At 40.4% G+C, this 16683-nt stretch overlaps 1 protein-coding gene across 2 annotated transcripts in view; it reads right to left on the reverse strand.

The window, feature by feature from the left end:
- Nucleotides 1-16683, reverse strand: part of RABGAP1 (RAB GTPase activating protein 1) — a 151262-nt gene that overhangs the window by 20561 nt on the left and 114018 nt on the right. For both annotated transcript variants that reach the window (XM_054689760.1, XM_037494407.2), the window contains exons 14-19: nucleotides 13297-13410; nucleotides 7746-7820; nucleotides 4637-4762; nucleotides 3918-4061; nucleotides 2063-2104; nucleotides 1684-1812 (exon numbers count right to left, since the gene is read on the reverse strand). In XM_054689760.1, coding sequence (XP_054545735.1) covers nucleotides 1684-1812; nucleotides 2063-2104; nucleotides 3918-4061; nucleotides 4637-4762; nucleotides 7746-7820; nucleotides 13297-13410 — 630 coding nt within the window. The remainder of the gene's footprint in view (nucleotides 1-1683; nucleotides 1813-2062; nucleotides 2105-3917; nucleotides 4062-4636; nucleotides 4763-7745; nucleotides 7821-13296; nucleotides 13411-16683) is intronic.

Here is a 16683-nt window from a genome sequence, read left to right on the forward strand (position 1 = left end):
AGGAGGGAGACAAAGAGGAGTTGAGTGGACAGCCAGGTTTTGGGCCTGAGCAAGCAGGTACCACAAACTGAGGTGCAGACACTGAGAGGGGAGTAGTCTTTGAAGGGAAAAAATCCTAACCAAGTTAAGAGCCAGCATCCTCGTTTGCTGAAAAAAGTGGAGGTGGAAAGGGCCTCAAATAATCTCAGAGCTCATTTGGTTTTGTGCTCCTTGCGCAAACCCATTAATCCTTGAGATATTACCAAGAAGTGCTTGGTTTCTGCTTGAAAGACCAGGGAGGAAATAATCCCAGGAGTAGCCATCATCTCTCAAACCTGCAGGAATCGCCAGGCACCGGAAAGCACTAACACCCATTGCAGTGAATCCTCACACCCAGGAAAGCTACCCACAGTCTCTGGCACATGGTAAAATAGCAGCAAATGTTAGTCATACCACTTGTGAAATACATAACATTTCAAGTTAAATAACTTCAATGATTAATTTCTAGAAGTTCTATTTCCTTGTTTTTTTAATCTCCCATTCCATTTATATTATAATTTCTGTTGTTCCTCATTTTAATAGGTACAGTTTTGGTGTTTGTGGGTCACAAATAGGGCATTCATCCCAAGGTCCTAAACTTCATGCAGAGGTTTCAGTCTCAATTGCCCCTGAAAGCCCAAAGCCCCAGTACATGTCCACGTGATTATCAGGCCCTAATACCCAGCTCCAGTCCCACATCCCTCTGTGATGAGGCTGCTCTACCAGTTCACATCAACTAGCTTCAAGCTCCTTTATTTCAGGTCCCTGCATATCTTCTTTTTTAAGTTCATCCACGCATGTAAACATCTCTTAGATTATATTTTATTTAGTATCTCCAAGGGCTTTTAAAAAGGTAGCTAGCTCAGTCTGCCATATAACCCAACGAAATGTCCGGTATTACTTTACAGACAATCAATTGTGCCTTAAATAGGTAAAGAAACTTTGAGCTTAGATCTCTCTGATTCCAACTCCATGCTCTCTATTCAGGAGACATCTGCCCTGACACACTGACCCCAATTGCACCCGCTGGAGTCACATAACGTAATTAGGATAGTCAGTCTTTCACGTACCTACAATGATCCGACCACAACTATTCTGTCACCAACTGGCCTTTATCTGCAAATATCAAACAAAATCCCTCAACCACATTTTCTTCTTTAAGCACAAAACCTTATTATAACATAACACAAGGTGATGCTACAACTTTTTATATTTAAAAAAAAAAAAAAAAAAACAAAACACCTCACAAATCATAAATGCCCTTGCAAGTATAAAATGGAGTGGGTCTCCTTCATGTATTATTGGTTTCATTTTAGGGAATTTCTGACCGTAACAACTAATACCGGAAATCAGAGGGCAGCACAGGAGCAGCCACGAAACAGGAGTCCTGCCACTAGCAAGCTTTATGACTGTAGGGGCTACAGCTTCTCGGTGTCTTGGTTTGTCTGTAAAATGAAATACCTTATAGTTCACAAGTCGGGGATGAGGTGAGGGGAAAAAGGCTGTGAGATTTAATGTACAGAATATATGAAAATATTTGGGGAAAAAGGACATAGTGTAAAAGAAAACATTATTAATAATGTGATCTAAATGTTAATAGTTTGATCAGAATTATGACATATTAGCTGAACCAAAGAATCTAAATGAGTACAAAAATTACCTTACCTTCATATTGCATGCTAGTTCCATTAGCTTTTTCGCATTTTCTTCAGAACGGTATCTCTTAGGAAGCTGAACCCTGAAGAACTTCAAGGCACCTTCAAAGTCTGTCAATAGCAAGTCATCTTTGGAAGTCTTGAGGAGAAAAGGAAATACAATCATGTAAGAAAAGGTTTTTTTTTTTTGCTACGAAGATGCATAAGAAGCATTTTATAATCCCAACAGAGGCTTGGAAAATACTTCTCAGCCTTTTCTGGAGCTGAGCGCATAAGTCCACTAGCAGGGACAATGGTGGACAGAATGGCTGCTGAGAATGAGATTAAGACCAAGATATTGCAAATACTGACTAGCGAGCAATGCTAGGCAACTAAGAACAAAAGTGTACCTTTAGCAGTCCGAGGGCGACATTAAAAATGACACTTATTCCCTAAAAGAGAAAACACAAAAGAACATTTCAGTATTTATATCTGGGATATTACTGTTGGTCCTTCCACAATTTTAGAGAATTGTAAAAACATCAAGTATCTTGAAAATATCTCAGAAAATACAAATCACATGGCTACCACTGAGAACCATTTAAAATAGACCCAGTCTCCCATTTTTTTCTGAGAGAAGAGCTTCTGTAGCCCCTCACTCATGTTCAACAAGAAAGGACGCCTTTCCAAAGTACGCTATGCTTCCAGTACAAAGCACCACAGTCATAAAATCAGGCTCGATCAGGAATAACTCCTGGGGGCCCTTCTTTCGCTCTGCTGCACTTCAAGTACAGACAGCGCTCTGTCCGTGAGCTCTGCACCCCAGAGCTGAATGTGCTCTGGATTCCCTCCAATCTGCCTTTCTTTATCTGACCATTCTGGAAGGGGAGCTGGGGGGTAGGATAGATGAGAGGAGGTACAACATCTGCTGATCAGTTAAACTATTTAAGTTTCTGGGGCTCAGTTTCCATAATATTCTCCTAAGGGTTTTCTGAACTCATTAGAGCGAAAGATCATGTAAACTATTTAGCCTTTAATTGGGCCCTTAGTATCCACTTACAAGTGGTTCTTTTATAACAGAGAAAAGCAAGATAATTTAAAGGTTTGATTTTAGGAATTGATTATATAAATTATGATATACCCAAACAATGAAAAATTTCACTGCAAGAACAATGCTATATTTGGGTAAGGTTACTTCGTATGTTTCAAGCTGACAAGAGGTACAAATTCTTTAATGAATTTCTGTATCTCTTAAATATGGTATAATTAAACAAAAAAGATGGCATAGATGTCCATGTGTCTATAGATGTTCCAGAACATCTACAGACATTACCAAACTATATATATAACAATCGTATTTTAAACAATGCACATGGAACTATAATTATATAATATTCTGTATTACATTAAATATTACATTATATAATACATTCCATTATATAATATTCCACATTAAAAAACCACTGCATACAGAAGCCAAACACATATATATGAACAAAACAAGGCTGAAAGAATATGAAGCAGAGGTGCTCTCTAGACAGTGGCACTAGAAATACTTTAAGGACTTTTTGCTTGTGTTTTTTACAGTTTCTACAATAAGCATGTATTACTTTTGAAACTAATGACTTCTTTCTGAAACAAACCCAAAACTATGCAAATACTTATTTACTCTAATATTTATTCTTTCAATAGCAGACTCCCAGTTGTTAGCAAATTCCTACTCAGCTTTAAAAAAAATACTCTCTTGCGACTGCATGTGCGCACGGACCTAAGTTCTGGCCAAATTCTACCAAGGAAAGGTTAAGTGGAAGGAGGGTAGAACTTCCAGAAGTCGCTTCTAAAAAAAGATGGATGCGCCCTCTCCATCTGCTGTTCCTCCCAGTGCGAAGAGGGTGGAGGGGCTGGAGGACTAGTCAACCCTTAGGTCTCCCGAGAGGGCCACCACCCACCCCTGACTTCTTTCACATGAGAGAACTAAACCTCTGCTGTCTTTAGTCACTGTTATTTTGGGCTTCTTCATTAAATGCAGTCAAATTTAATACTAATTAAAACTAATGGCTGATAGGTGGGTATGTTTTTTTTCCCCCTCTCTCTTCAAAGCAAGAGGCACCTTTAACAAAATGTGATTATTAGCTTTCGCCCAAAAAAGAGACACTTCAACCTGGATTTCCCAGAACAATAACGAAGAACAAATTGTGCTTTCACAGAATGACACAGGAAAGACCTGGGATGCCACGCCCAAGTGCCGTGGCCCGTGATACGCACCTCACAGAGAAGCAGGTCGATGATGTGGAAGACCATGTAGAGAGGGAATTTCGCTGTGAAAAGCGTCAGAAACCACTGGGAGGCATACATGTGTGCTTCGAGGCTGATATCCAGGAAGTGGTTGTACAGGTCAGGAATGTATTCCTGAAATAGCAAACTAATTAGTTTCGGGCACATATGCAGTTGTTCAACTCCCACACAGGAGGCTCATAAATCTGCCACGAACAGCCCCAAAAAGTCAGATATTTATATTTTCCTCAAACCTCCAAAGTGTGCAGAGGAGCATCCATCATCTCCGTTTAAACTGGCACTCAGTTCTTTTCCTAGTTCACAGACTAGCTCTAAAGGGGGAGTCCCTAGAATGGCAACAAACATTTGGAAGGTTGTTTTCTTGTTCTAAGTTATGAAATATTTGGGAAAGTTTGTTTCACTTTTGTTATGCGGTTCCTACCCAGTCAACTCCAGAACCTTGGTGAATATTTCTTGACTGAGTTTTCTAAGTTACAGGCCCATAGTTACCTAACCTGTATGTTTTTGAGATTGAAAACCCAGATCACACCCACCAGGTTCACACCCTGTTAATCTTGCATCTTCAACACATTGTCGGAAATGAAGGGATGGCCAAGGCGATCACACCGCTCCTTGGCACCACTCCATCAATCCACTGCTCCTCAGTCCTGCCCTCTTACAGGCCAATGCCAGCTGGCTTCTCTTTTTACCTGCATGAGGCGCTCTAGTTGGTAAAATTTGCAATGCAAATCTTCAAAGTTTTGCTTGAAAAGTTCCCTGAGGCCATAGTCAAACATGATCTTGACCAGAACACTGAAGGCCTGTTCTTCAGGCATCTGTAACAGACAGGGAGAGGGCGGATAATAAGACAAGTACACAAGTTTCCTCAGTATACTAAATTCATTCCTCTGTCCTCTTATGTAGACACCAGGAAATTGGGTGGATGCAGTAACGCAGGCCAGAGCTATGCTTTGTAGCATTCACTCCCTGCACCAGTATTTACTGGCACTGCCAATGTGGGACATTGCCCCTGTCCTGGGCAGCCTCCCGCACGGGTGCACAGAACAGGAATACCGAGCAGCTAAAAAGAAAAGAGGGTGCACAAGGACAGGAAAGCTTTGGTGTGCTGAGGAGTCAGGGACAGGCTCTGCAGGGCGGTCAGGACCTGAACTGAGTGGGAACAGGCCAACATGCCAGTGGAGATTTCCTATTTCCCACATCCTGAGACCTTGGGTCACTCATTTTACCTCCTCAGCTGCTAGTTCATTTTAGTAAAAATGTTTTTCTTCCTCATTTGTTACAGATATGGCTAGTTAAAGAAGAACTTACTTATTCTAAGGATTGTGTAATGCTTAATATACCACGATACACTTGCGGTGGAGCCTGAAGTATTATAAAAATCCTGCTTTACTTATATTTACAGAAACTAGCCATTTATGATAAAACTTGCATTTTCCATGGCTTTATGGAAAAACACTCTTCCAAGAAACTGGCAAAATGTCTAGTTTTCAAAATAGGAAAAAGTACTGGAAATGTTATTTAAGGCTTGGTGTGACTGTAGCAAACTTTCAAAATGTCAAGAAGGTAGGCGGGCTTCTGTGGAACAAGAAGATGGAGGTGGGCTAAGCGCAGAAGTCACTGGGAATAAGGCAGCGCTAAAGAGCAAATCAGATTAAGCAAAAAAGAAGAAAAGCATAGCGAACGATTATTAGAAAGGTAGGGTTGGGGGGGAAAGAAACAGACCTCTGAGGTCTTTGTCATGAGGCAATTTCACTCCTCCACATGCTGAAGGAGACTTTGGGTAGCACATCTGCCCCCACTCAAAATAAGACTTATGTTAACACCATGGCGAGCAGCATGGAGTTCAAGCCAAACATTACAGTACATCTGAGAGAGAAACCCATACGAAAGGGGTTGGTCTTAAATGGGGATAAATGTCCTTGAGATGAAGCTGAGAATAAATCACGTAGGCTTCTGAGACTCTGAGATATAAAGTCTAATTAAAACAACAAAATTTAAAAACCATACTTCATGATCCATTATTAATTAGCCCGATTGTGCTAATCATTTCAAAATGCACACATATATCAAATCATCACACTAAGTGCCAGCATGCATGCGCGCGCTATTTATATATATATAAATATATATATAAATATACAAATACACACAGACATCAGTTGTCAATTACACATTTAAAAAGCCAGGAGAAGAAACCTGATCTCTTTATTAATGTCATAGGTTTACCATATTTTTATATGTGAACCCAAGTTAGGTTCACAATAAGACAAATTGTGGTTTTTCTTTTACTTATAGTGCAACCAACACAAAATGTTCTAAACCTTTTCAAAAGTTTCCCTTTGCTTAGGCAAAAAATCCAGACTCCTTAAAAAAAAAAATCCAGCCCCAGGCTGGTCCCACTGTCCTCTCCTCATATCCTTCACTCATGTGTCCCATCCACAAGCCACGTCCCTTCCATGAGCCCAGTTTTCCCCATTCCAGAGCTTCCGTATATTATACTATTCCCTTTGCTGGGAATGCTCTATTCTCTACTTTCTTGCTTTTAAATGGTTTTATTATTTTCACAAAAATGAAAAAACAAGTTAGATACAGAAGAGTATGAAAGAAATACCCCTTCTTGTTTTTTAGGTTTCACCCTAAAGGTCACCTTCCCAGAGAAAGCTTGTCATCTTACATAAGACTCCCTCTTCATAATCCTGAATCAAACTTTTCACCAAACCTACACTGTATCCTTGAAATTACTGATATAACTATGTGACAGGTATTCTGCTAACAGCTTAGTCAGCTCCACTAGCTGTGTCCACGGAGGACTCGCTCCTGATCTCCAGCACAGTTTTAAACCATAACAGGCACTCAGAAGCTCTCTGGAACATCACCTGTATGGCACTTGTGTCAAGGATTTTAACTTGAATCATAAGGAAGTTATCAGGCAAATCAAGAATGTGGATGCTTTACAAGACAATTTGCTTGAACTTCTCAAAACTATTGATGGCTTGAAATATACAAGAAAGGCAAGAGAATAGTTTAGACTAAAAAAGAGAGAAATGACAACCAAAGGCAGTGTTTGAATCCTCAGAGTTAGAAACAAAGGCTTCACAGGGCTTTACTGGGTCAACTACTAGAGGAAACTGAACGTGGCTGTGAGGCACTGATGAGCCACATGGAATCTCTGGATGGGACTGTGGTCATGTCCTTAGGACATACACGCTCAGTATTTCAGAGTAAAGTATCTTGATGTTTTCGCCTTAAAAAAAAATTGAGATTTTTTTTTTTTTAGGTAAAAAAATTGTGTGTAAAAAAGATAGAAAAAGCAGTGTGGAAAAATATTAATTGGTAAATTAGATGAAAAAGTATAGGTGTTCAATTTTTCAATTTCGCTGTGGCTCTGAAGGAACATCAATGACTTACAGGCTAAAGGTCTCTGATGAATGAGTGAATGATGGAAGGAAATGGCACCAGAGGAAGCCAATTTCTGTGCCTCCCCCTCCCACTACAAAACATAAATCCCAAAACAAGTATTAATGACAGTGGCCGCTTTAGATAAGATAAAACATTGCCAAGAGTCCAAAACCAATATTCAGTCTATCTACCACCCTGTACTAGTTTTCAACATTGTCATTTATTCTCAGCATGTTTCGCTTCCATGATGACACTGAATTAAGGAATGGCTTTCCACAGAGGAGTAAAACTCATGCCCTAGAGTCTGGCCAAAGCCAATACAGAACCAGACGCAAGCCCAAGACCAGTGTGAGCTGAGGCAGGCCAAATGTAAGTCGTAACAGAGACCCAATTACTCACATGGAGAAGCAGAACAGCAGCGAGAAATGACTGACCCTGGCAATAGCCGATTTCTTCGTCATACACGGAATACGCCTAGAAAGAAAAAGAAAAGGAAATGCATGTGGGTGCTCATGGGCCACAGCTGCCCTACAGAGTCTTGTATGCAGGAACCTGGAAGACACTGCCCATACCCCACAGTGACATTCCGATGGGCAGGGAGTCATGTCAGCATTTCTTTCCAATCCCAACTTTTTCTTTATATGATACAGTTATCATGCCCCTTTTTGTAGCCAAGGAGTAGGGACAGTTAAGCAAAAATGACTTCAGCACAAAAAAAGATTGTAGTATCTCCTTGTCTTTGCTCATGCTGTTCCCTCTGTCTGGGAAGTCCTCATTTCTCTTTTCTGTGTGAAAAATGTGCTCTAGACATATTCTGTCCTCCATAGCCCCCTTTCTGTTCTCTATGGCACCTGCACCATATGTATGGTTACTAGAGCTGTGTTTCAAATGCCCCTCCTCTTGACTGGACTGGAGCAACATAGGGGCAGAAACAATGTCCTGTTCAACCCATCCAAAATCCCAACAGAGCAGGCACTCACCAAGCCCTGCTAATGTTATTCATTTTTCTTTCTGGGAAAAAGACTTTTGGCAAAGACAACAAAATACAATTCTTTCCACAATGCCAGTAATAACTTTTCTGATAAGAGGGATTACTCTGAAACCAGCTGTGGGTTTCTCTGGAATTCTTATTTTTGTATTTTTCTTGGCAGATGATAACTAACCATCTCTTCTGAACATTATCTTTAATAGAATATTGACATCTAGGGCCTCCCCGGTGGCGCAGCGGTTGAGCGCTGGGTTGCGAAGCTGCCCGCGGCCTCTGCGGCGCCGGTTCGATCCCCGGCTGCTCCCCGGCCACCGGAGGAGGGTCCCACATGGCGCGCAGACCTCTCCTGCCGCCCGCTGCTCCCCTCAGCAGTGTACTTCGGTCCTTCTGCCTGCTCTGCTCCCCGCTCTGGCTCTGGTGAATTCTCTCACCCTCCCGCGCTTCTGACTGTACCCAGTGCATGTATAAACAAAAAACAAACAAACCAGCAAACAAATAAATAAAGCATGCCTCTATAAAAAAAAAAAAAAAAAAAAAAAAAAAAAGATATTGACATCTAACATTCCTTGTGGTTTACTCTTCGGTTCTTTAGCTGTTTTTTAAAGCGTTGCTTTTATGGTTCATATTTGTATTTCTTAGGCAAGGTGTGATGAAAAGAGGAATTCCGATGGATTCAAATGCTATTTCCTTTTTGACAAATTTATCTCTGGTGAAATTCCCTTTATTCGTGTGTGTGCGTGTGTGCGTACATGTGTGTGTCTGTCTGTCTGTCTCAAGGTTCCTGAGCCTTAAAAAAGCAATTTACTTTAAATTTAGGTATGTTTGCAATTCTGCTCATGTAACTAACTGATGCTAATGTTTATTTGATGACAATTAAGTCAGTATATACCCATTTTATCTTTAGCTTTTGGTAAAACTACAGCTTAAAAAAATACACAAAATAGGGCCTCCCCTGGTGGGGCAGCGGTTGAGAGCTGGGTTGTGAAGCTGCCCGCAGCCTCTGCAGCGCCGGTTTGATCCCCAGCTGCCGACAAGGGTCCCACATGGCGTGACAGACCACTCCTGCCGTGCCCGCTGCTCCCCTCAGCACTGCACTTCATCAGTCTGCCTGTTCTGTTCCCCGCTCTGGCTCTGGTGAATTCTCTCAGCCTCCTGCGCTTCTGACTATACTCAGTGCTTGTATAAATAAATAAATAAATCTTTAAAACACACACACACACACAATAATTGTGTGTTCATGGGCCTCCCCGTTAGTGCAGCGGGTTGAGCACAGCGAGCGCTGTGAAGCTGTCCGCAGCCTCTGCAGCACAGGTTTGACCCCCGGCTGGCCAGGGAGATATCCACATGGCGCGGCAGACCTCTCCTGTCTCTCCCACTTCTCTCCTCAGCAGTGCTTTCAGTTGTCTGCCTGTTCTGCTCTCTGCTCTGTCTCTGGTAAACCCTCTCACCCTCCCGCACCTCCGGCCTGTACCCCAGCTCTTGTATGAATAAATATTTAAAAAATTATTTTAATAATTATGTGTTCATAAATTCAGGGAGCCTCTAATATAGTCTCATTGTATCTCCTACTTCATCAGTTTATCTGGTAAGAGGGCTGGAGAATGAGAGACATACAGACTTATCCAAAGACAAGATGTGCAGAGGGCTTTCAAAATCATTTGTTTATAATAAAACCAGGTAGCCTCTGCAGCTATCAAATTAATAAAATAACTAAATAAATAAAAAAAACTAGTATTAACACCAATGTTGTTGAGACTATTAAAAACTAGCATAAGATATGCCAACATAGCTCTTTGGAAAGCAGTTTGACAACATCTGTGAAGGAATCAATTGACAATTGACAGGCAAGAAAGAACAGAGACGTCAGGGTTAGTCAGAGTTGGGCTGAAATCCCACAACTGCTAATGTCTGGGTCTGTTACTTATATTCCTTGTTTGTAAGATGAGAATAATCATGGTATTTATACCACGGAGTTGATTTATTACTCTCCCTTCTCTCATGTAAAGTGCTCAGCATGTGGCTCGGTCAATTATGTGCCAGGATAAAAATGTACTGAATTTCCAGAGGTAGAGTATGGAGGGAAGCTCATTTTACACGCCCATGGAAAAGGACGAAAAAAAGTACTTGATACATTTGAGAAATGTTTGAAGTGTCAGGTTCATGGAGACCATAATGAAATATGGGGAAGAAAAATCATTTCATTAATTCACTGACATTTAATGAGCACCTTCTGTATACCAATCACTGTGCCATGTGCTACACATGCTAACATATGTAAGAAATGATTGCTTTCCTTCAGAGTTGGGACATTTAACAAGTAAATCAACCGGAGAGAAGTCCAATGTGGTTGAAGCATAAAATATTTAGGGAGTAAGTCAGTATATATTACAAAATACTAAGCTAAAGAAACCTGCATCAGAAAATAAGGAAATTTTATTTCATTCTGTGGCTCATGGCTTTAGCGGAGGACACTGAAACGATCCAGTTCTGGAGCTTCTATGGAGAAAATAATAAATAAGCTAGCACCCCTAAAACGGGAACACTAATAAAGGTAGCTTTTGTAAAAGTATGAGCAACATATGACAGAGACTTGTATCAGGGTAGTGAGCAGAGACAGAAGCTTGGCTACAAGAGATCAGCCATCAAATTCAATGTGACCAAAGGAAAGAAATGAAAACTAACAGAAAAATGATTGTATCTTTAACAAATGGCAAGAAGGAAAAAGGAGGAACGTTTTAAATTAAGAGATAAAACAACTCAATGTAATATGGATATTACTCAATCCTGATTCTAACCAAGTGTATTAAACTACATTTAGGGAAATCTGAATATCAGTGACTACTGGATGGTACTGATGGATAATGATCTTAATTTTTAGAAAAATGTAGTGAAGAATTTAGGATCACAATATCTTAAGATATGTTTTAAAGTACATCAGGAAAATTTTTGAAAGCAACAGAATACTATGCCAATAGATAGTAAGTACTAAATCTGGTGGGGGATATATACAAATTAATCATACATTGAAATTTAATCTATGTTTGAAAATTTTCATGATAAAATGTTTTTAATAAACTCTGTGGTTAGACTTGTGTGTTTGATGTATTTGACAAGTTTCTGGATGGAGACCAATGAGCAGCTAGAAATTTAGGCCTTGAGCTAGTGCAGATTTGGGAACATCTGGGCAGTGTCACAGCGAAGCTTGGAGGCGAGAGGGTCACGGGGGGAGGAGGTGCAGAGTAACAGAAACGGCTGGCTGAGGACATGGAGAAGGCCTGTTTCGGAAGCAGGCAGAGCGATGAGATCATGAAGAGGAAGGATGGCTGTTAGAGAAGTGAGAGCATCCTGAGAAGGGCGAGGAGTCAAGAGCAGACGAGAATTGCATGAGCTAGAAACCAGACAGTAGGGGCAGGAGGATGCAAGGACTCAGAGGCAGGGAGTGTGGAGTTTCCTTCTGGGAAATCTTGCAGGGAGGGAGGTGAGAGCTGGAGGGAGGGAGAGGAGGGTGGGAGAGCTGGACTGGCTGCTTAAGTGGGAAGTGCAATCAAAAAGGAGCCATAACAGGCTGTTTGGAGAAGAGTAGAAACCAATTTTGTGCTTCCTATAGGGACATTGAAACAAGCCCAGGAAACATATCTCTAATTTCTACATGCCCTCATAGTTAATTTTTTTTAAGATTATTTTTATTTATTCATGCATACCAGAACTGGGGTATAGGCCAGAGATGTTGGGGGTGAGAGGATTCACTAGAGACAGAGTTGGGAGCAGAACAGGTGGCTCTACTGAAATACACTGCTGAGGGGAGCAGTGAGCGAGACAGAAGAGGTCTGCTGTGCCATGTGGGTTAGCTCCCTGGCAGGGGATCCAACTCAGGCAAAAGTGGCTGGTGATAACTTGATAGCGCTGAGACTTTAACCCCTACACCACCAGGGGAGGCCCCTGCCCTTATAGTTTAAAACTCAAGCTAACCTTTATTATTAACCAGTCCTAAAACAAGTGGTTAAGAGTCTCCCCTTTTCAATCATAACATGTAAGTCCCTCACGGACAAGTTTCATGCGTGTCTATGCTTCTCACATTATCAGTAGATGTGAAATAGGCACTTGATTAGTTTTGGGGAGAAATATTCTGATATAGAGGAAGGCTGGAAGAGCTCTGGTTCCTCCTTTCAGACAGATGGCTCCTCAGTGCCCAGCCCTACTGAAAAACAGATCACTGACAGTGAAGAAGCTGTCATTTCCTTTACAGCTTTCAGGGACAGACCTTTGAAAGACGTCAGTACTTCCCAGCACTTATCAAGTCAAGTAATGAATGTCTACCTGGACATGGGCGCTCACCACTGTAGAGTGTGTCTTAAGTTACAACGTCACCACTTGTGTGAACAATGAAAAGGAGTTTACAATGTGACAGGAATCACGAGCTTTTAACATAAAACCAATTTTTAAAACTCTAAATGTGGAGCCAGGGGACTGTCACCTGAAAGTCCTATATTAAAAGGGTAGCAGGAACAGGGCCTCCTTGGTGGCTTAGGGGTTGAGTCTTAGTGCTGCCACCACTGCAGCCTGAGTTCAATCCCTGGTCAGGGAGGTGACCCACATGGTGCAGCAGATCTCTCCTGTCTTGCCTGCTACTCCCCTCAGCAGTGTATTTCAGTAGATTCACCTGTTCTCCCCATTCTGTCTCTGGTGAATCCTCTCATTCCCTGTACCTCTGGCCTACAACTCTTGTATGAATAAATAAAAATAAATCTATTTCAAAAATAAATAATAAAAGGGTAGCAGGAACATGGCCACCTTATTTCCAGTTATTTCCTGTTAATGAGTCTAAAATTGTGCTCTTACCTTTGATGTTAGTCTTTTCTCTCCTTTTTTACATATATGAACATCATATACTTTATCTTTTGCTTAATTTTATAGAACTAGAACCAACACTCAAAAGTGAGTCTTTTTATCGACATGAAATACCTTGCAAATTTTATATAAGGAATCTTGTCCATCTCCTCCTGTGTCCTTAAAGTAATCATGGGCTGGAAACGTCCGGTTAATATCCCGGGTGATGGCGCTGTCCTGGGGAGACTCCTGTGGAAACAAAAAGAAAGAGGAGGTTTCGTTTCAATCATGCATGTACTTGTTTGAGTTTATGCAATTTATGTCATTGAAATGCTTTAAAATGTTGCAGGGACCTATATACATATACACGTGCCTAGAGTTACTATTTCTTCGGGGACCAAACACTTAAAAGCAAAATCAAGTATTAGGGATTAAAAAAAAAAAGATGGGAGAAAAGCAACCCATTTCACTCTACACACGGCAAGGAAGTGTCCCTGTTGCAAGGAAGTGCAGCTAGTGATTTGCACTTTCCATTGTAAGAGGGAAAATATACTTTGCAAAATGGATTTCCCACAGGAAAAAAAAACTCAACCTAATCACAGAAGAGAAGTGAAAGCATTTCCATTAGAAAAAATTGAGTACAAAAATTTGTTATAATTGATTCTTTGGCAGGAAGCCCATGTGTTAGGTTCTCAAATAGAAAACAGGATTCCTTTTACTGGGGTCTATCCTAGAGGCAAATGGCATAAAAATGCACACAAGCAATGTGCTCTGTCTAAAACCAGACTACCAAATGCCAGGGAATCCAAAGAGGCTACAAAAAGTAGCTCTTACTTTTGCCAATGGAGAAAAACTGTTTCCTCTTATATAACGAGTTAATGAAAACTGAATAAATGTCAACAATCCTTCATGAAACATATCAAGCATCCAACTATTTCTAATACCTTCCTCTCACTCCATTTTATTTGCTCACATGCTGAAGAACCAGAGCACAGAAGCATGACCTCCCAGGTTAACAATGTGCTGTCTTCCTAGCTCAGACAATACCCTCCATTCTGCTTGGTGAGACATATTCAGAGCACCATCCAAGAGTCGGATGCTCCTGTTTGAAGATGAAAATTGCGCATGATAGTCTTCTCTTGTCTAGTAATTTCTCTGTTTAGCCTTTGGATAATCGTATCCCCGGAGTCATAAATATTTTACTTGTGTGATTTCAACGAACTTTAAAGTCTATGTTCTCTCTTAACCAGTAAATTATTTAAACCTTTCAAGATATTCCTAAACTGCTTTCCAAAGAACTTTTCTGGGCTACATACTATTACTTTTTAACAGCAGGTAGAGCAGCTCAGAAACACAGTAAGCCCAAACAAACCTCAAGGTGAGACAGAAGATAACAAATGACTGCTTGTTTCCAGTTCTCAGCACAGAGAGGGAATGGAAACAGAGTTGGGGGTGGGAGTGTCTCCCTGAGGGGAAGAGATAGCATGCAGAATTTGGGGAAGGCAAGGCAACTGGAATTTGGAGGGCAAGAGAACTGAACAGGAAAAGGTGAACAGAAAGAGACCTGCAGAGTTATCTGTCCATATTGGCTCTTTCAGGTCATGAATCATAAAAGAAAAAATAAGCTGAACATCATTAAAACTAAAATCTATGTGATACTGGAGTTATAGCCAGATTATGTATCTCTGAAACCAAATAAGGAAACAAGTTTGTGATTTTCTAAAAAGGGGAACGGTAGTAAAAGATTGAATAGACATGTCACAAAAAAAAAGATACGTAGATGGTACATGTGCATGAAAAAATTTCAATATCATTAGTCATGAGGGAAAAATAAAACCACAATGAGATTCCACTACACACCCACTAAATGCAAAAACTAAAAACACTCAAGTGTTGGTAAAAAGGTGTAAAACAATCAGAACTCACACATTGCTGGTGGTAATGAAAAATGGTACTAATATTTTGGAAACAGTTTGGAAAGTCCAATAAAGTCAAACACATACTTACCATACAATTAGTGATTCCACTCCTATGTATTTATCTCAGAGAAATGAAAATATAAACACATGGAAAGACATGAACTCAAATGTCCATGGCAGCTTTATTGGTAATAGTCAAAACAGGAAACAATACAGATGTACTCCAATGGGCAAATGGGTAAATAAATTGTGGTACATCCATGTGGTAGAATACTACTCAGCAATAAAGAGGGAAAACTATTGAAACACATGCCATGGATGGGTCTCAGAAGCATTATACTAAGTTTCCTTCAGAAAAAACTAAGTGAAAGAAGTTAGACCATCTTTTATAACTCCATGTATATGAAATTCAAGAAAAGGCAAAATGACATGTTCGAGTGTGAAGAGGCCAGGGTTAAAAGGAGAGACTGATTCTTTAGAGACATGAGAGAACTTCTGAAGTAATGTAAATAGCATTCATCAAATATATGGTGATAATGAAAATGTATTGCATAATTCACTTAAAATTGGTACATTTTATTATATGTAAATTACATCTGAATAAGAGCACTTGTAAATGGAAAAAAGGATACTCATACAAATGAAAAAGAGACTCAGAATGATTCACAAACCTTTTCCATTAAGAGATCCTAGTACTACTTTAGATGCACAAACAATAAAAATGATGTCAATCCACATTTACCCGAAGACCTTAAAACAAAGGTCACCTTAGAGTCAGACATTTCTTCTGGCTCATTCTCTCATTAGCTAACTAGCTTTAGGTAAGTTTCTTATGTGCCCTGGGTAATATCTACCTTATAAAGCTGTAGTGAGGGTTACATTAAATGTCTATATAAATTATTATTTTTTAAAAGATTTATTTATTTATGCATACAAGAGCTGGGGTGCAGGAAAGAGGTGTGGGAGGTGAGAGCATTCACCAGAGACACAGTGGGGAACAGAACAGACAGACTGACTGAAATACACTGCTGAGGGGAGCAGTGGGTCTGCTGTGCCATGTGGGCCAGCTCCCTGGCCGGGGATCAATGTCATGCTGCAGTGGCTGTGGATAGCTTCATAGTGCTGCGACTTCACCCCTTGCGCCACCAGGGAGGCCCTCTATATAAGTTATAAATAAAGTGCTTCTAGCAGAATGTCTATAGAAGTATATAGAAGACACTTGATAAAAATGAAAGGACACAAAATCCAGTGCTCCTGAGAGCTGGGGCACAGATTCACACACATGCTACTGATCTACAGAATAAATACACATACACATATGGGACCTAAAATAGATATTATTTTAATTTTGTCTATCTTACCTTCCTTATGAAATGATTCATCTTGGGATAGAAAATGTGACTCAGTTTTGTTACCACTACAGAGTCTAGCTGAATGCATGGCACATAGTCAATGCTTGATAAATATTTTAAATAAAAGTGCAAGCCCTTTTTTAGGATGGAGCAATGGCAATGCTCATGTGACATGAAAACTGGCCTACCCAACACAGGGTGTCTAATACTAACACTTAATTCAAGCCCCATGTGACTGCGGCACCAAACTA

This window comes from Talpa occidentalis, unplaced genomic scaffold (assembly GCF_014898055.3).
Source record: "Talpa occidentalis isolate TD23 unplaced genomic scaffold, MPIMG_talOcc4v2.1 talOcc4.7, whole genome shotgun sequence".
Taxonomy (NCBI): domain Eukaryota; kingdom Metazoa; phylum Chordata; class Mammalia; order Eulipotyphla; family Talpidae; genus Talpa; species Talpa occidentalis.